Below are 21,239 nucleotides of genomic sequence, written 5' to 3' on the forward strand. Positions count from 1 at the left end.
AAAATGTTGGACTCAAAGGGGGCATGCTTTTATCACTACGAATTTGGGCTTGAGTTTCAGAATTTATTAAGAGCCACCTCAGACTCGTTACTGATAAGGCGTAGAAAAAAATTCAGATTATAAAGTTGTTCCTTGTAAAACAGCAAACTATTTTGTCCCCAACATTTTTTCATAAATCTACTAGATTAGGCAAAAATAGATTATAAAAACCTGACTATACTCTCTTGTTAGTTTCTGAAATTGAATAAAAAAAAAACCAAAAAAGTTTGTTGGAAACATTTTATCGTCTCTGACTATTAATATCTTTTGCTTTATAGTGGAATTCCTTTTTTTTTCACTTTGAATTTCTGCTCTATTTGAATCTCAAAAAAAAGTTGTATTTTTATGAGAAAACTACTTTCTAATTTAAACTGTTCTTCTATTTCTTAGCAATAACGTGCCCAACGTGAGCTCCAGATGGTCTTTAAGCCCTACATCAAATTCAAAGTGTCTAAAAAATACAGCCCTTTGAAACCAACGTTTTTTATTTGTAAATTGTTTCTATATTTTAGTTACCTTACAAGATTGTTCGACGTATCGATTTAAAATGGCTCACCCTGTATAAACTTGCTTCGAATTTTATGTAGAATGATTCCAATGTTATTGTGAAAAATTTATGTACTATCGTATATCATATCGAATATAATATTTTCGAATTATAGTGTACATTTTTTTATCACCTTAAGTTTTAAGGCAGAACAATATTATCTATCATGTCACGTAAGCTTACAATTCAATCAAAATTTAATTTTACATTTACCACCACTCGATTATTACAATCCAGAGATCCCGCTTTACCTGAGTCCAGTAGATAATAAAAAATTTCAGATTAACCTCGACAAAAATTCGATTTTTGTAAATGTGATCGTTTTACGAAGGAAGGCCTGAACACAGCACACAAACGCAAGCTCAGAGAAAGGCCATTATCCGTCACTCTCCTGAAAAATAAGTCATTTTAATAAAGTACTAAAATACATTTTAATTAAATTTCACGATATCTTCAGAATCGCTCCCAAATAAAAGCTTGTTGTGCAAGATTTGAGAAGACTGTATCTCAAAAACTACTCACCCAATCGTTTGAACGATTCGTGAACTTTATATTGCTTGGGGCTAGAATTGCCCAAATACCAAGTTTAATGAAACTTCGAAACAAAAATTTGTTGATGATTTCCTGAATTTTTGCCTTCGATTTTAATAAGAGTAATTTAGTTACCCTAGAAACAGTAAAATAGGATCTTTTTGTCGATTAGACGAGTAGATTCTTAGACTGTAATCGTAAATTGAACCAGATTTGCCCGTTTTTTAATGAAGTAAAACAATGACCGTTTCAGTTCACAAAGGAACTTAAAAGTAAAGTAGATGAAAAGTATAAAATTATAAATCAAAAAATGATTATAAAAGTCCACATTTCTTTTTCTAGAATATTTTCTGGATTCACGCTTGCTAAACAGTTTAAAATGGATGACACGAAACAATCACAATTTTGTTTGTGTCCCACCATTTTATTGATGTATTCTGAACGGATTACCACTACTTTATTTTATCTATGGGATTACCATTCTGAACGCGGCCATTGTTTTTACTTTATGCATCATACTTATATCAGCAATGTTATCCTCTTAACCAGTTACAGAAAGTCCTTACTATGCGAAATCATATAATTTTGTACACTTGATCTCAAAAAATTGGCTTAACATTCGAATCTCATGGATTCTGTTCAATCAACATCATTATCAATTTATAGAATATGAATTTAAGTGAGCACTACAAAATTTTTTTTTAATAATTGAGGATTAAGTTATATATCACTAAATTTTCTGCGAAATACATCCTGCCGATCGATAGATCATTCTCCAGAAAATGAATTTATGAGGAATATGGTTTTGGTTTTTCCTTAAATAAAATGCAAATAATGTATAATTAAAATGTAAGTTTATTTTTATTGATTATTATTATAATAGGACAGAGTACAAGTAACTTCTTTTTTTAATATTATAAATCGAAATTGTACTCCAAGTTATATAACTTATAAATTACTGGCAGTCGAAATACATTTTCTAAATATAATAAAATATTTACACAATCAATTTATTTAAACTTCGAAAACCATTATTCACAAATATTTTTAACATTACATAATCTTAGTTAGGCTAACAATATGTTATTACAATTTACAACCCATACACACGGTACGAAGTACGCTACTTGTTGTCACTCCAAACAACGGGACTAGCCTCGTTGGTATTTTTGGTGAGCGGATTGTTCTAATAAAAATTGTTCAAGTTAAAAGGCTTGTGAATAAAGTTTTTTTTTCATCACTTTAAAAAGAAAATTTGTAATACCTGACTCACGAGGAAACTTGTTAGTTGTTTTTTTTGACATGATTCAAAATAAAATGTTTAAAAGAAAAATATTTGCACTTTTGATAAGTCTTTTTATAAATAAAATATGTTTGTGATTGAGGAGGGGGTTACAAGGCAAGGAATTACGAAAAAGGAGGACTTTTTTTTTTTTGGATAGAAGACGCATTCAACAATATACAACGTAATCAAAAATATAAAAAAATTAGAACTAGAAAAGTAAATAAATAAAGCCGACTGTATACACATTTAAGTTAATTCTCGTATATGTTAATACAGCCGACGATTTTTTTAATGGGTACATATTTCATTTAATTTTCGTATTTATTTTTACACTGTGCATACTCATGGAGATAATTTTAATTAGTCTTGTGTAAACTTTCTTTATATGTCGCCAACTTAACGATGTGCAGAATAATTTTTGTTCCACATCATAGAAACTCCAATCAGAACATAAACATAACTTATAAAAGCCATTTTTAGTCAAAATATTAGAGATAGATGCAATATTACTGACTTTCACTCTATTTAAAGCATTCATGAATAATTGTTTCATTAAGCATGGCATTAACAACTTATGACCTTTAGCTACCTCACTTTTCGAAAATTACTTAGTATAAAAAATATGTAGCAGACAGAAACTGATTGTCATCGCCGAATGTTAGCTAAATGTATTTTTAGTACAATTTGCCACTTTGTACAAAGTAATATTCGAAGATAAACATAGAGAAAGCAAAAATTCATAAAACTGCACACCAACAAAAAAATTATGCACATCTTTAAACTAGCCCTGCCGAAATTTTAAACTGATTCTATGTGATTCTGACGGCATTTAATAGAGGTTCCAATATAGAAAAAATATCTTTCAGAACCTTCAAGAATCAAAAAGAGGAATCTTATATATTGTTTGAAAAAAATATTCTAAATCGTATTTTCTGTAAATTAATAAAAACTATCAATTACCATAAGAATGCACATTTTTAAATAGCGGACCATCATTCGAGATCAAATTTTTAAACTTTACGCACGCAACTTCTCTCATTTCATAATTAAATAAAATAAATTATATTCCAAACGATCAATTCAAACATCATGTCGTATAAGTTTATACATACACTTCTTTTTTATACTCTTGTATAAACCTGAGAATCATCATCATATAATCTGGTTTAATATGATTCTTCCGTATCGGTTGGAACATGCCACTAATGTCTATATTTTTATATAATTTTTTTTTAAGTATGAAAAACTATACCTAAATTTTTATAAAGTAAAATAAATCAAAATTTATAACGAAATTACTACAAGAATCACGGATTTGGCCCGGAATCTTTTTTCGTATCTTCACTCGAAAGTGGTGGTTTTGTATCTTCAATATCAGATCGATCATTTTTAATATCATCCTTTTGATCATTACCCGCATCTGTTGTACTTGATGCACGATCTGCATCGCCACCTTGACTTTTTGTTTCCAATCGCGGCCGTTTACGCCCTTTATAACTACGATTATCCCTTCGACCACCTTCACCTTCATCCTCACTATCTGAATACTCGTTATCGGGTGCTATCCTTTTATCTAAATCTCGTTGTGGTAATCTTTCATCTTTGTTAACATTATCCTCGTTATCTGAATCTTCTTGTAGTGCATCTTCTGGTATTGCTTGTACTTGAACTCCTGGTGCATGTGGTAACATTCGTAAATTTTCAAATAATCTCGTTTTAATTTTCTCTAAATATTCTGGTGTATTTTGATTTGCCATATTGCTAGGACTGATATGTAATTTGAAATCGGGACCAAAGTATTCGAAATAATCATTATAAGGTAATTCATTAGCGATTTCAGTTCCTAATGCGACTGATGTTTCGTATGTCCAACATCGTGAAACGTTTCGTATTGTATATCCACCTCCGCCAACCATCATGAAAGGTAAACCAGACCGTTTAACAAATTCGACACATTTTCCATGCCCACGAACCGTTAAATTAAAACAACCTAATCGATCACCAGTCAATGAATCGGCTCCACATTGTAAAACAACAGCGCTTGGTTGAAACGTTTCAAGTACTTTACTTATAATTGGAACGAATATACTTTCGTATGCATCATCGTCCATACCGTCACGTAAAGGTATATTTACAGCATAATATTTGCCTTTACCAGCACCAATATCACGTAAGTCACCAGTACCAGGGAAATATTCACCATACTTATGGAATGAAACTGTCATAACACGATCAGTTGTGTAAAAAGCTTCTTCAACACCATCCCCGTGATGAACGTCGATATCAATATATAAAACACGTTGATGATATTTTAATAATTCTAAGATACCTAACACAATGTCATTCACATAACAGAAGCCAGATGCTTCGGATTTTTTAGCGTGATGTAAGCCACCGCCCCAATTTATACATATTTCGGAAGCTTGTTTATTTAATTTTACAGCAGCAGCAACTGAACCACCAGCAGATAATTGACAAAATTCGTATAGACCATCAAATACTGGACAATCTTCTCCAACGTTAACTAATGAAGGAAATAATGAAATTGGTTAATAATTAAATTTCTGCAAAGTTAAATAAAGTGGTATAAACGTAATAAAATTTCAATAAGTTAAAGCACGAAAAAATAAAAAAAACTTAACTTATATTAGCTTATCCTTAGAAAAATTATGAATTAGTTAGGTTAGATTGGCTGCCCACCGGGGGCACATTTAGGTCATAGCGCCCATTTTGATGCCCTATATGTGTTTTACCACCTTTCCTTTGTTTTAATAGGCACACCTTCGGGATACACCTTCTTTAGTGAGTATGGCGGCTACAGTCGGGGCTAGATTTTAATATTTCGGGAAACTTGAATCATTTTTAACCGTTAAAGTAAATTTCATAATTTTTTGTATCTGAAATAATTATTATCTGTGCTATAAAAGTTTATGATAAACTGAACATTTCGCTCGATTTAAATTCGAATAAAAAAATCAAGAAACTAATTTTTAAGTTAATTTCTATTCAGTTGTGAAAACAAATTAATTCAATAGAAATTGTGTTAGCGAAAATTTATCTCCGGGGTGCTAGCTAACTAGGATTTAACGCTAGTTTTAAAGTTTCCAATATGGCAACAATAGTTTGGGATTAATTTCGACAACTTAAAAGTAAAACAAATATTTTTCTCTAGAGAATTACATCAATTGTGGTAATTGTATAGATTTTTCTTATAATATATACTGAAAATTATCAACAAGAATGGTTTTTTTAAAGTATCCTTTCCTTGATTCTCAGGATGATGACTTTTCAATGATTCTTTGTTTTCGTTGAATTGCAGTGTAATTTCAGATTAAAATTTCTAAATTATTATAAATTTATTTTCGTTAGTACAAACTTAATTCGAATTAAAGGCGTTTTTGACTTTATTTTAACAGTTTTTAGCTTTAGAAGATTTGACAAATCCACATTTCAAAGATATTTTAGGTTAAGTAAATTTGAACTATTCAATCTTCATCGGGAACACACACTTCATGCGAATTTTTCATCAAAAATATTTATAATTAATTTTTAATGTTTATATACTTACACCTTTGCATTTGTTTGTTGTATTCAGACATATTATCCGGTCGAATTGAACGTAAAAATCGAATGTAATCATCTGAATGGAATTTTGTCATTTCATCGGCTGTAGCTTTGTGTGGCCTCTGATTGAAAAAATATATGATTTAAAATATGATTACAGTTTTTTGGATTTAAAAAGGAGAATTTTTTCAACTTTGTTCTATTTCTAGCGATGCCTGTATGATCAAAATTACAATATTTTGGCAATCTATAAAAATGGATGATACACATACTCAATGAACTCACTTTTTACATCTAGAATTCTCCGTTTAAACTTCAATTCGCCAAATTTAGATTAACTCTTGAATCGTGGAGTTAACAGACATACGGACGGAAAAGCGCAAATTATATTTTATGAAAAAATCACGTCTATTTGAATTGAACTTGATTCTTTTTTATATTACATGTAAACGGATTAAAAAAATTATTAAATACTTACATATATTTCCATTTTGCGATACAATCCATAATTTAAGAGTAAGTTGTGGGTCATACGTATACGATGCGGTTTCATGGGATGTCCCTGCCCATAATAATAATTACCAATATCACCTAAAATAAATTATACAGAATTTATATTACAAATAAAAGACATGAAGACATGGTACAAAAAAAAATTTTTTTAACATAAAAAAATTGTAATTGGATTTTATTGAGTAGAAAAATTAAAATCGTTTCACTTCAAAAAATTGTTTAAAATAAATGACAGGAATTGGTATAAACGATTTTAAAATCATGCATTATTCTTACAAAAAAATTAAGTTTTGAATCCCCTCGGGGACCAATCACTTAATACGTAAATATTCTAATTTTGCTAATATAAAGTAAAAAATATGAAAAAAAAATCTGAAATGGCATAAAATAATCTCAATACTATAATTTTTTACATTTGTTTGAAAAATTAGCATAAATTTAGTTTGAATACGATTTTACAAACTTATGTATGAGAGTTACTCTGTTCACTTTTAGAACGCAGTAGTAATATTACAAAATGACGCCACCTAGACATCATAAATCAACCAATTAAATTACAAGGAAAACTACAAGATACTTAAAGTGAACCGTGAACATTTGGATGTTAGGGAAATAAAACAGTAAAAATAAACCTAAAATTTACGAAATTTTTGATTTTGATCGTAATTTTTACATTTTAATTAGTAATTTTACATGCATTTTTAAAAAAAATAATAAAAATATTTTAGCTGACATAATACCCAATAAAAAAAAAAAGTTAGAAATATTAAATTAATAAAATTATTATTTACTTACTGTCGTAATAATAACATACACGTTTTTTACTATGAGGTTGCATTGCCATTTTTAAAATAATTTATTTATAATTTCTTTTATTAAAACTAAAACAACTATACACCACTTTCAATCAAAACCGCGTCAGTGTATCGTGCAATATCGTGTACGGACAAAATGATCTTTTTGCCTACTTCACACAAATCACATGTATACCAACTTAATAAAAATCAAAAGTTATGTGATTATCTTCAGGAGATAATTTTTGATAATCACAGCATTTAAAATCCCCTAACTTTACTGAAATAAGCTTTTTTTATCTTTTATTTACGAATTCAATATAAATAAAAATAATTATTATGCAATTTTACTTTCATTGAAATTTTTTTATTGCGCTTTTCTTTTAAAATTTCTCATTTTAAATTTAAACTCTTTTTGACGATTTGCTCACAGGTTACAACACAAGCTAAATTTTCTTGAAGTTTCAATCCAATTTTTTTGAAAACGCTGATTTTTAATATGTTTCGTAATTTACAGTAAAATCGCAAAATTAAATTTCATTTTAATTTAAAAATAATTTCGAAAATTAAAACAAGAAAAAAATGAAGGAATCCTGTTTTTAATTTTGCTTGAATGTATTTTTAAAGAAAAAACTGGGAACGGCGTACTTATGAAATTTTTCCTCCATTTTCGAATACTTTGAAACGTGAATGTGAAATTCTAAAATTTTAGGAGCTGAATATGCGATTATGCTGCTCTTAAACTTTGGTGTTTACATTGTAAATTGTAACTTAAAATTTTGAAAACTTTATTGGATAGAACTAGTTAATAGAACTATTTCCTATAAAAATAAAGATTTGCGCTTCATAAACCGCTAATAACGAAATTTATTGAAAAAACCTTTCATTGCTTTTCGAAAATTTGTTTCCAAATAATGTATCTGTATTATATAAAAACCCCGGACATGGAAATTTCAAATACTAGATCTGATAATTTAACAGAAAAATGGAATGGTTGAATTTAGTCTAACTCTAACGTAACGTCTAAGACCTATCTAGGAACTAGTTCTATTTCGAGTATTCAAAAAAGAAAACTGTTTTCACGCATTCCGTTTTTTTTTCTGTTAAAATCGACGGATATATAAGGATAATTGTAGTATATTATAAACAAAAAGTAATTATTGTTTTTTAAATCTTTATTACAAAATTATATTATACATTTTATGTTAATATATCAAATAAAATGATGACAAAACTGTTGGTTAAAGAATGCAAACCTTATAATAAAAGAAAAATAGAGAATGTAACTTTTATTTTAAAATGTTATTCGGAAATAACATAAAAATGTTAAAAATGGAAGAAAAAAAAAACTGGTGACAAAAACAATTTCAACATTTAAATAAATATAATAATAGAATATTAACTAAATATACATCATTTCCGCCATCGAAGACATTTTTTTAGGAATATGAACAAATGTCTCAAAATAGCTAGCAAGTTCGTCCATTGTTACATCACATGGCGGTGTTATACCCATACCAGCGATTGCTTCCTGTGAACACGATGAATTATTACTATTTGACGTTCTACTCTCTTGTGAAGACTTTGATTTATTTTTACTATCAGATCCAATACTTAATCGTTCACAACCGTCTAATAAATCTGTTAGCTGTTCTTTGGGATCTACATTAAATTTTTTTATTAACGATAAAGATTTGCTGGTTTTATTTATTGATAATTCGTCCAAAACATGCTTTGACACATATTTTAATACTGGATCTCTTAATAATTTTTTAGAATTTTTTTTAGCTATCGTTTTACTATTTTCATTTAATTGATGATTACGAGACCGTTTTGAACATGTGCATATTGACCCTGTGGATCGTGAACGAGGTCGTATACGTTGAAAGGGGTTCATTTCAATTGGTAAAAATTCATCCAAAACAGCAACACTGGGTAATCGATTTGATATTTCCAAATCTTTTAAATTTTTCTCTAACCCATTAGCGTTATCTTCGTCAGTCATTTTCCGCGCTAAAAAAATTATAAAGGAATTGTTAAGCCATTAGTTGGAAATGAAAATAAAAATTTATGGGTCAAGGTAGTGATATTTATTTATTTTAAATGTAATTTGATTAACCTTAAATTCATTATTTTCGTATGTCATACCTTGTTTTGCAATCAAACTTTGTGATATTTATAAATAATTGGCTATATTTTGTAGTTTCAAATTAAATTATTTTAAATATTTTTATATAAAAGAAAATACCAGAATCTTCCATTAGAACTTTTAAGATGAATAATAAACATGGTTGCCTTTGTTATTATTTACACCTTGTCACAAGTCTTCTATATTCATGGTATACATTATCTATAGTCAATTGGGGTAAAATATGAAAGTCACTAGGAAGAGGAAGAACAACTTTTCTTTTTTGGAGGGAACTTTCAAGGATAGCCGCTATTATTATTAATATTATATTCTTTTCCGTGCTTCATGATCCTTCAACGGTTTGTCACTTTTCTGGAGTAGGTATTATTTTTATCAATTAAAAACATGTTTTTTTTTTCAATTACTAAATTTAATAGTTTTTGTAGTGCCTGAGTATGTATCCTCTACCTTAACGAATAACAAATGATAAAATCATTTTGTCCTACATTCGGAACAGAATGATTATAAAAAAGGATGAAATCACTTTTTCCGAAGTTCGGAACGATTTTCCTGTTGGAATATATGCCAGGCAATTCTACATTAAAATCGCTAAACACGATGTAAAGCTGCTCTTTTGGTATGTTATTTAGATCCCTTAGGGTAGTGTGAGCCTACTTTGGCAAGCAAAAAAAGTTGTGCTACTTGCGTAATAGAAGAAAAACTGCAAAATGTTGGGAATTTTTCAATTCAATTCGAAAACTATGAGCTTTTGACATTAGTTGTTGCTATCATTTTGAAAGTATATTAAATTTGAAACAATTGAAGCCAACGTATAATAGTTTTTGAGATATGATTCTTGAAAAATTTACATGATTTTCAGAAAAGTTAAAAGTTTGAATTTTGCTTATGTTAAACCATTAGAGGTAAAACTTAAGTTTAAATGTAAAAAATGTTCGTTATAAAAATATAAACAATCTTTCGTAACATCATTGCTTTCTCGTGAGGGTGCAATTACGGCAAAACTTTGGTGTCAATTTTCTCCAAAAAAATATATAATAGAAAGTGAAAAAGAAAAAAGTTCCCTATTGCGCACGTCTCTAAATATCTAGCAAATTAAGTTTAAAATTATTGATATCAAAAAAAGGAAACAGTGGAAAATGTTTTAAAAAAAAAACCAAACGCATTTTCTTATTGCTTGTCCTATATTATACCAAGTAATGTAAAAATTAACTTTGTAAAAAATATTATAACAAAAAAATATGGTTAAACAATCAGGTAATTATTATTATATTAAAGACATTCTTTCGTATTATATAAATACGAAAAATGTTCTAAAAATATTATATAATAGGTACATTAATATTTTACAATTACATCAAAGCTCAACATGAACTTCGGGGACGCCAAATAAAAGAAAAAGTAATAACTGGAAAAATTAAGTAAATATATGCAAAATGTTAAATTGTTTAATGTATTGATATTACACAATAATTATTTATTTGTTCAAAGAATTAAAGCGTTTTCTGAATCAAAAAACTCTTTGATACAATTGAGATCTCTAGTTAACCATGCAGCATTCAATTGAATGCTTTCAATACTTTGTTGAATTGTTCGTTCTGAGGTAGAACAATCTTGTTTTTCGAAAAATTGTTCAACTTCTTTAGCCATTTCATAGGTTGCGAAATTTTCTGTACATAATTTAATTAATCGATTTAACAAAAATAACCCTTTGTAACGTTCAGACAATTCAGGCCATCTTGCTTTCACAAACTCCCATGCGAGTTTTCTACCTTGACGTGAATTAGATATTGCTGTTATGATAAACACAGAATCTTGTGGTCTTACGTCAGCCGACATTGAGAAATCTAAAGCTCTCGAAAGAAGTGTATCACCTTTCAACGAACCAAGTGCACGTCCAATTCTATCCTTTTCTTCTTGTAGATTTGTAGTACGATAAACATCTAATAGTGTATCAAGGGTATTTGTATCATTGCTGACACGAAGTGCAGCTCGATAACAAACACCACGTAAATCAACTGGAATTGGACGTTGATCCCGCCTTTCAAATAATTCCACACCTTTCTTACCATGTTCAATATCATCAAACCATATTAACTGAGATAGAATAAGGCTTCGTAAAAGTGTATCAGAATGCGATTCATCGTTTCTTGGTTCCCATCCAAGTCGCTCTCCAATTCCTGATAAAAGTAGTCTTGCATATTTACAGAACGCATCATAGTATTCGGTGTTAGATAATAGTACGGACAATTTGCATAAACAATTATGAATACTTGACCAAACCGTGTAATGAGTTTCATTTTTAAATGCTAGCAATAAGCGTAACACTTCTGATGTGGGAGTTCTACCAGCTTGTACATTTGCTAGTAAATCGTCCAATAAACCTAATCTATCTAGAGGTGGTAAACTTTGGTTACTGATAGCTGGTGTTAATCGATGTAACATATCTGGGGTATATTGTGTACGATAAAATCCAACGGTGCCAACATTTATTTTTACCCAACCATTAGCCGGTAAATTTTTGATAGTAATTTTTGTTTCACGATCTTCTAGCACAGTGGTTACTTCTTCATTTCCAGGTGATTTACTTGTAGATACACTGATTGGTATTAACCATTTTGGACTGTTTTCTTCGACGCTGCCATCAGCACAAAACTTTTCCTGAGTTAATGATAAAATAGCATCTTGGCCTTCGAAATCCAATTTAGCCTTAACTAATGGAAATCCAACCTACAAAATAAAAAATGAATTTAGTTTATTAAATCTAAAGTGAAAGTTTTTAAAAATATTAACCTGGCGTGTCCAAGATGACATAACAGCACCTACAGGTTTTCCACTAGCTTCTTGTAAGGATTTCCATAAGTCTTCAGTCTCAGTATTACCATATTGATGCTTTGTTAAATATGATTGCATCCCTTTTCGAAAATCATCGTCTCCAATGTACTGATGTAACATTCGAATAACAGAGGCCCCTTTGTTATAACTAATATCGTCGAAAATTTCGTCAATTTCGGATGGGTGACCCACTGGGACCTCAATAGGATGTGAGTTCTTTAAAGCGTCTAATTCTAAGGCTCTAATGTACGTATCGGTTACAAATTGACTCCAAATATCAAATTCTGGGAATAGTTTATGAATACACAAATATTCCATGAATGTAGCAAAGCCTTCATTTAACCATAAATGTGTCCACCATTCCATGGTCACTAAATTTCCAAACCACTGATGGGCAAATTCATGAGCTACGACTAGTGCAATGAATTGTTTACGCGATGCAGATGGATTTCGTGGATCCATTAATAAACAAGTCTCACGATATGTAACTAGACCCCAATTTTCCATAGCACCAGCACTAAAATCAGCAATTGCAGCTAAATCCATTTTTGGAAGTGGATAAGCAACATTAAAATAATTATTATAGTACGATAAAACATCAGGTGAAATTTGAAGCGCAAATTGTCCTTGAGATAACTTATCGGGTGGTGCATAAAGTCTTACAACCACACTACCAGAACGTGCTTCTTCATAAGCGTAATCTCCAATTATAATTGCTACTAAGTACGTGGACATTTTCGGGGTTGTATCGAATTTATATTGTACTAGCCCTCCTTCAATATTAGTTAATTTTTTCACTGGCATATTTGATACTGCTGTTAAACCTGATTCTATTTCTAAAATAATATCAAACGTAGCTTTAATTGCGGGTTCATCCCAACATGGAAAGCATCTTCGCGCATCTGTTGCTTCAAATTGTGTTACAGCTGAATATTTTTCTTCTCCATTTGCATTAACACACTTACTCCTGTACAATCCTTTCATTTTATTGTTGACTTCACCAATATAAGTGATTTCCAAATCATAATTTCCAATAGATAATTCTCTTGGAAAATCAAAAGTTGCAATTTCATCATCTTCGGATGTAGATATTGTGGTTGGTTTAACAATTCCACTACCTTCAGAATCAGTTCGTTGAATCGTAACTTTATCGATGGTTAAATCAACTGTATTTAATACTATTTTTTGGGTTGGTTGTACAATTTTCACACGAATCAACACATGCCCTTCGAAATGAAAACTCTTGAGGTTAGGTTGTAATGTAATAACGTAATGTTCTGGCACTATTGATTTTGGTAATCTTTGGAATGGTTTCGGTTCAGGCATAGTAAATGTTTTTTTTTTAATAGCACACAAAATAATTCCAATAAATATGTTTTGCTCACAATAGGCAAGCAACCTGATTTATAAATGCAATCCCGTTACTTTACCCTGTCACCCACTTTCTATAGATATTTTATACCGATATAGATAAACCGGTAGAACGCGCGCGCAATATTATAAATAGCAAGCAAATAAATACACCATGGGCGTGTGATTTTTTTCAAAAGTTTTGTTTATTCAAAAAATTGACACTTTATTTAAGAATTAAATTAATTTTAAATTCTGCCTTTTTTTTTATATCAGTTGCATTAATTTACAAATATGCAAGTACTCGCCCTTTAGCCAATTTTAATTCAAGCATATAGGTAAAAAAAATTTATTTCTAAAGAATTTGATAATTATGAATTATCTTACAATAAATAGAGTTTATGTCAAGTAATAAATAAACATAAAGATGAATTGTTTAGTCAGATTATTTTACGACATCATTTTGTCAAGGACTTGTTTATAATGAAACAGTAGTTTCTAAACAACGCGATATCTGAAATGCAAATTTTTAGTTCTCAAATTAAAGTAACATTCGAAGTAACAATTTTGTTTTAAAAATTCAGATTGATTCGACTGGATTCGACTTATGCATTTTTGGGAAAATGGTCATTTGGAATGTTTAGACTAAAACATTACAAATAATTGTATAAAAAACGTCTATGATACGCTTTGCATATAGAGTTGTAATACTCAAAAAAATACAGTTATAACGGCGGTTTACAATTCTTTTTAAGCAATTGGTGGAATTCGGACTAATTATTTAAAAAAAATAGATCAAACACTCTACCACTGCTCACCTTGAAATTATAATACGTAACCGATTTGATTTGGTGCTTATATTATTCAAAATTATTATTCAAAATCGATGAAGTTTTATCTTTTAAATGTAATGACTAAGTTAGATTCGTATTTAACTGAATCTAACTACTTTTTAAATCAGTTAGGAACGTAACATTTGTACCGCTAGATATCAATCTCTAGTTTAGAGATATGTAATATATATTCGTTGAGTGTATAAAATTGAGGAATAAGGAACGCTAGGTGCAGAACAGAGTATCGTCATATGTGGCAAATTTATTATGTTATTAACTATTGACTTTTAAGACTTTTTAATTAGTGTATGTTTTTTTGAGTTATATTATATTTTTGTTAAATAGTGTATGCAATATACTTTACATAAATGGTATGGCTTTTGCCGGTCTTCAAAAAAGTTATTTCATTTATGTATTACGTATTGCATATACTATATACAGGATGAAGTTAATATTCCTACCTATGGGTGCTACTTCTGTTCTACACGCAATAAATGCTTACCTAATTAATAACATTACTCTTAACTAGCACCTGCTTTTGTATATAGATTCTAGGTACCAAAAATATACATCTGTTACGTCATTGAAGAATTTAATACGAAATAGACAACGCCCTTCATGTATAGAGTCTGGAGGTTGATTTAATAATAATATTGATACAGCCTGGCCAAAGACCCTTGTTGATAACTCTTTGGGAATGAATACATTCAATGAATTCATAAACATGTTTTTGTTTTTTAATATTGATAATACATAATAATGTGAATTGAATAATAAAACGGTTTGATAAGGGCTCTAAGATACGTATTTTAAAAATATTACTTTAAATAAGAAATATTAATTTTCACATGGGTAATAAGTTACGTTATTATTACCAATTGTCAATATGCCAATACTAATTACCAGTAAATATATTTATCAATTTGTAATTGGTATTTTAGGCAAAAAATGAAAACACAGCTAAAGTTCCCAATCAAGCTACAATTATACCCATAGCATTGGTTCTGATGACATCATAATATTAGGATTAGGACAGAAAATAAAATAAAACAAGTGAAAACAAACAATTGACTGAGTTAATTGTTGAAATACCATGTATAGACAGTGTTTATTACGGAATCGTTTGTTTTTTCACGTTATGTAAGTAAAGAGAGGTAGCCAGCCATGTATTATATATAATCTATACATTGTTGAAGGAACATTGTTGAAGGTGAAGGAACATTTCTTACTTTTAAACTTTTGTTCTATCTCTAACGGTTTACAAGATGGGTCCTACGGACCCAAGACCTAATTAACCTAATTAAATTAGTCCTGAGCACGCTGTAAAAATTTCAACTTGATATATTTTCTCGTTTTTGAGTTATCGTGTTATCAGGCGGAGAGACAGACAGACAGACAGACAAACGGAAATGGACTAATTAAGTGATTTTATGAACACCTATACCAAAATTTTGTTCATAGCATCAATATTTTTAAGCGTTACAAACTTGGACTAAACTTAGTATAATTTGATATATTTGATATACATATAAATATAGTTTAATTGAGTTGAAAACTAAACTAAATTTTAGACTTCCATGTGTTTTTGTAAATCTTTCACAGGTAGGTATTGTATTCTTAAATTTACTATTTACATTATTAGAAATTCGTTTGTGAATACATCTGGAATAAAAAAGCAACATTTTACTTCAATAAAATTTATTTTTCATCAGGCATTTTTATCAAATAAAATCTTATAGGTTTCAAAATAATTTTTACTTACCCTTTGTACTACTTACTTCAATTATTACTCTCTACAATAAATTTTTGTTAAAAAAAAAAAAAAAAGACTAAAATGGAATCAAGAGCTTGTTAGAAAGTATGTTGCTACTAATAACAAACCTTAAGAACAAACGTAAGTCTTTTATATCGAGCGGCTCTGAAGTGGCAAAACTCCACGTCTCTCATTTTTCACGTACCTTCGAATTTAAACTTAATGTTCTAATTTACAAACATTTGTGCAAACATGCCAAAGTATATGAAGTAAAATGACACATTAGAAAATAAAAATCTTTACTTGTTTAACCCCTCTTGATTTAGACTCATTTAACATTTTCTTAACTCCGCCGGTAATAAAAAAAATATTATTATTACTTCTTTTTCCTGAACTTGACATTTAGTATAAATTTCCAAACGAAATTATTATCAAGGTGCTTCAAATAATTTGTACATCACTATATTAAAGATTTATGTAGCTTATTTTGAATATTGATATTGAAGATTCCGATAAGTTTATCTTTTTACTCTTTTCCCCTTTTCCGAATCTTTCCCAGATTCAGATTAAAGGCGTTCCGAGATATTATTTTTCACATTCATTAGAAGTGAATAAAATGGTTGGTATGATTTTTGAAAATATCAACCTACATAGTGTGTCCATTAATTCACATAATCTACCCCTGTGTTGAATTTTGAGGAACCAAAAAAAAAAAAAATTGACGATCCCCCTATGCATAAATATAAATATTTAAAAAAATTATTAATTACACGTGCTTTAATCAATTTCGAATGTTATGAATATAAAAAATTAATGATTTGTGTAAAATAATAAAACAAAAAATAATAAAATTTATATATAAAGACATTTATTAGTCGATAATGCTTATATTTAAATCAATTCTTATAAACAACTATTATTATTAACTATTTACAATTCATTCAATGAAATATGATTTATATTTTATACACACATTCTAAAAATGTTTTTTTCTTCGATTCAATTCAATTTTTCCCACTTGATATATAAATTTTGAAGTGCTAATTAATATCCTTTTTTGTTTTACATAATGAACAATTTTTTTTTTAAATACTAAATATTAAATTTTTTTGGTTTTTTTATATTTTCTTTTTGCAAATGAATTTGAAAAATAGAAGACGACTGTTTTTATTTTATTTTTTTAAATTTTTATTTTAAAATAAATTTCATAGTTTGCGGTATTAACTAGTGGACGAATACAAAGGATGGGTGCATTGCTTTTTTTTTTCGTTTTTTGCTTTTTAGATTTATAGTGCATATATATGTTACTAGAGCGTAAAATTTTGTTTTAAAAATTACAAATCACATTAATTTTTTTTTAAATGTTTGAAATACGCTGTATGAAATGAATAGACATATCAGTTAATAGATAAGCATAAAATTAAAATAATATTTCGTCATATCTGTAAAATAATATTTCATTACTTGTTTAAGTGCATATATGTCACGCAAATAGTAGTAGCAAGTGCAGATAAATGTAAAACCAAGTCTTGCGCATAATTAAAAATTTGATTCATAAGAAAAATACTCTTTTCGAGAAAATCATATTTTTATCATTCAAAATTTCCCACGCATACCCTATATGGAGACACTGTAGGACCGACAATTTATAAAAATATTTTTTAACGTATCATAATTTTGCAACAAATTACAACTGAATTTTGGCAGGATAACTAACTATTATGAAAGGATTTATAAAAATTTGTACATTTTGTTTTTGCTTTCAAAATCTTGAAATTTACTCTCAAACGACTGTGATGAAACAAAATTTACTTGCGTGGGCCATTTAAAATTATTTCGCGGGTCACAGTGTGGCAAACATGAGATCTGAGACATTCTTTGCTTGCTCCCGTAGTGTGTATATTATTTTTCTCCTCGACTGAAGCGGAAAGCGGCAATCTCCTTTTACACAGTGGGTAGAAAGTATTTATTGGTTCTTAATGCATTATAATATTCATTTTAAAAATGTTAAAAAGTACAAATTATCAGTTTTAATCAAAATTGATAGCTAGTCTCGTTTTTATTTTACTCATTTACGTCAAGATAGCATCAAAGCTTAAATTTTTACTGAAAGAAAGCTCTCTCTTTATCGTTTGAATTCAAAATAGTAAATTGCTGTTATTATCTATCAACTGACATGATTATTTTAAATAAAAATTATCTAATATCCCGATTTTCGTTATTTGAATTTTTGTATATTAAGATAAACTATACAATCGATTATTACAATAAAACAGAAAAAATTAAATAAAATCACGCGTAAAAAAATCGAGATAAAATATTTTTTTAAATGGTTATCGTTATCAGACAAATTTTCTACATAGCTGAAAAAAGAATTTTTTTATATAGTACATAACTAATATTGAGAAGCACTATTATAGGCCTTGATCTTTTTAAATATACATAACAAAATTTTTACCAAAATTCATTCGAGATAATTTTTTTATACACGTTGATAACAAAATAACGATAATATAAGTTTATAATATACCCTGCTTTTATATAAGAAAATTACTCTCACTTATACGTAATTTTATGCAAATTTCTCATTAATACTCTCTTATAAGAATCGCCTAATTAATTTGGCACGCTTTTTATAAATAATACATCACCAAAAAAAGACTTTAAAATATTCAGCAAAATAGAGACTATATACAATTACGTTGTTTCATTCCTCCAAGAATCACAAAATATTTCCAAAAAAAGTTATAAAAGCTGTGCAGAATTTTAGAAATTTCTAAAACAAAGCGTCTTTTTGGTTGATTAAAGATAGGAAATCTTACTGTTCTCATTATAAATAAATATATACAATTAATTTATCTTGGCACGGAAAATTATTAATTAATAACAGTAACCTTTATCGAAAATAATGAATTTTGTCTCGGTAAAATATTTATAAGTTTAAGCGCTCCTTATGAAATATTGTGTGTGCAGCTAAATTTACCCCGAATGATTTTGTTTGAACAGAACTGTGCTAAATGCAAAAATTCATCGTATATAATTTTTTTTTTTTTTTTTTATATTTAATTATATTTAGTTAGTTTTTTTTTTTCATTATTTAATATTAATAATTGAGCACCATGGAAGGAATGAATGTGCAATTTTAGAGTTTAAAATTGATTTGCAATTACAATAAGCTTTGCTATTTTATTATTCTGCAAGTGTACTCATGATTCGTTGATTTATTTTTGTTTCGATTTTGGATAAGTTAACCCTTATACACCACGTTGTATAACATTCCATTTATTATTTATGAGAAACGAGTTATTATATTACGGTTGATTTATATTACAAAGTAATACAAACCGAGTTAATTACTTTTTTTCTTAAACTTAATTCACGGTTAACATTTAAATTTTTGGTCTATCTAATGTTTTACAAGGTAGATACTTTTTCATTTGATTGAATGAGCAAATAAATTCCATTTTAATATTAACATTGTTTTTTTGTAATTCGTAAAAAACTGATTAAAACCCGCAACAGCTCCCCAAAAAGGGGGGTTAGGTACGCTTCTGAGAGGTCGACTTTTTTACGAAGTTTTTACAACCTAATAAACAACAGTGGAGAATTTCAAAGATGCATTAATTTTTTCTTTATTATCATGATATTTTATTTAATTTTGTTGTGCTATTTTAGTAATTAACTAACTACACAAAAACTATGGTTACCTAGTTAATCTCAAAAAATTAAATTTTAGTGTATACTATTTATTGATTGACAACATATTAAAAATTGAGAGTTTTATCCATACTACTAATAGTACCTAAAAAGTAGAAAAAAAGTTAAAAATTTAAAAAATAATGATATTTTGATTGTAACACTGAAATGTTTTAAGATTACCAGAAAATTTTCAATAGACATATAGAATGGACATTGAATCGACATTAATTAGAAACACTGACAATGAGGTTTAATTTATCTTTCTTCTCACCATTAAATTATTGATCTTATAATATTTATCTCTTACCTTTCACAAAATATTAGAATATATGTTATGTACATATTTTATGAGAATTCCATAGCCCATTCTATATTTTTATAATTCGTTTTACAATAATTGAATGGAAGGTTATTTTTGTTAGTAGCAGTGTGAAGGGTTAAAAATACTGTACAAGGTTTAAGAGAAATACCAAGTCTTGTTCTGTATGAAAAGTTTAACATTCGTCTTAATTTTGGAAAATCCATTATTCACACATACTGCTAATGGTTTATATTAGAGATGTTTGGCCAAAATTTTAGAATACCCAAAATAATTTATATATAAAAAACAGGACCAATTAAAAAATATTTGTTTACTAAAATTCATGTAGGTATTCATTATATTCAGCTGTAACTTGATGAATACTCGGCGGTTGTTAAACATCTGATTTGTGTGTTTTAAATTTTGTTTCATACAAAGTTTATTTCAAAAAAAAAAAATCATTTGGTAAAAAATCGAAGAAAGGCACTTTTAACTTCCCATTAAAGAGCTAAATGAAACGGCAAAGCCATATAATGCTTTACGATATTATTAGATTTAAATAAAATACCACTGGTAAATGTTAAAAATGGTTCAGAATATGTTAAAAATGGTCCACCTTATATAACTCTATACAATGAGATTTTGTCTTTGGAGTTACGTCTATCGATTTATGTTGGGTCTACTAAACTGCTTTCAACATATATATTTACTTTGAAAATCTATAGGTGGTAAAATTTTTTTAAACGAATGTATAAACTTTTCTAAAGATGGATTCCAGACGAATTAAGAAATTCGAAATTGTTTTTATGATTTTATCCTTTTAGGGTCAATTACCTTTGAAAAATATCAAGCATAATTTCTGTTATACCTTGTACATAGAAAAATAAAAAATTACACAAAAAATGTCATAAGAATAATTGTTTATTTAAAAAATAAGTAAAATTTTATGTACATTTGCAGTAATAATTTTGTTGTTTGTATGTTTTTATTTGTATATTTGTTTTTTTTTTGTTTGCAAAAAATTATAACAAATTCCTACTTATTATATT

The 21,239-nt window shown here is 28.3% G+C and overlaps 3 protein-coding genes across 3 annotated transcripts; all 3 read right to left on the reverse strand.

Annotated features, from left to right (window-relative positions):
• Positions 1-3,024: 3,024 nt before the first annotated feature.
• On the reverse strand, positions 3,025-7,456 carry LOC123297485 (histone deacetylase HDAC1). Its single transcript, XM_044879157.1, has 4 exons — positions 7,275-7,456; positions 6,445-6,557; positions 5,971-6,088; positions 3,025-4,926 (listed from the first exon to the last, which is right to left on the reverse strand). Exons 1-4 carry the CDS (start codon positions 7,321-7,323, stop codon positions 3,710-3,712), a joined length of 1,497 nt encoding a protein of 498 aa, XP_044735092.1. The 5' UTR covers positions 7,324-7,456; the 3' UTR covers positions 3,025-3,709.
• A 1,141-nt stretch (positions 7,457-8,597) lies between these two features.
• LOC123298354 lies at positions 8,598-9,580 on the reverse strand. The gene is made up of 2 exons (XM_044880335.1): positions 9,422-9,580; positions 8,598-9,286 (listed from the first exon to the last, which is right to left on the reverse strand). Exon 2 carries the CDS (start codon positions 9,276-9,278, stop codon positions 8,676-8,678), a length of 603 nt encoding a protein of 200 aa, XP_044736270.1. The 5' UTR covers positions 9,279-9,286; positions 9,422-9,580; the 3' UTR covers positions 8,598-8,675.
• Positions 9,581-10,858: 1,278 nt separating this feature from the next.
• On the reverse strand, positions 10,859-13,757 carry LOC123297548 (puromycin-sensitive aminopeptidase). The gene is made up of 2 exons (XM_044879254.1): positions 12,213-13,757; positions 10,859-12,149 (listed from the first exon to the last, which is right to left on the reverse strand). The coding sequence occupies exons 1-2, from the start codon at positions 13,578-13,580 to the stop codon at positions 10,905-10,907; spliced, it is 2,613 nt and encodes an 870-aa protein (XP_044735189.1). The 5' UTR covers positions 13,581-13,757; the 3' UTR covers positions 10,859-10,904.
• Between the last annotated feature and the right edge of the window lie 7,482 nt (positions 13,758-21,239).

Source organism: Chrysoperla carnea, chromosome 4 (assembly GCF_905475395.1).
Source record: "Chrysoperla carnea chromosome 4, inChrCarn1.1, whole genome shotgun sequence".
Lineage (NCBI taxonomy): Eukaryota > Metazoa > Arthropoda > Insecta > Neuroptera > Chrysopidae > Chrysoperla > Chrysoperla carnea.

Coding starts and splice junctions, on each gene's coding strand:
- LOC123297485 (XM_044879157.1), bottom strand. CDS start 7,323: ATGGCAATGCAACCTCATAGTAAAAAACGTGTATGTTATTATTACGAC. Junction 6,089..6,444: donor ATCGCAAAATGGAAATATAT/GTAAGTATTTAA, acceptor TTTTTCAATCAG/AGGCCACACAAAGCTACAGC. Junction 4,927..5,970: donor CAACAAACAAATGCAAAGGT/GTAAGTATATAA, acceptor TTCCTTCATTAG/TTAACGTTGGAGAAGATTGT.
- LOC123298354 (XM_044880335.1), bottom strand. CDS start 9,278: ATGACTGACGAAGATAACGCTAATGGGTTAGAGAAAAATTTAAAAGAT.
- LOC123297548 (XM_044879254.1), bottom strand. CDS start 13,580: ATGCCTGAACCGAAACCATTCCAAAGATTACCAAAATCAATAGTGCCA. Junction 12,150..12,212: donor TGTCATCTTGGACACGCCAG/GTTAATATTTTT, acceptor TTTATTTTGTAG/GTTGGATTTCCATTAGTTAA.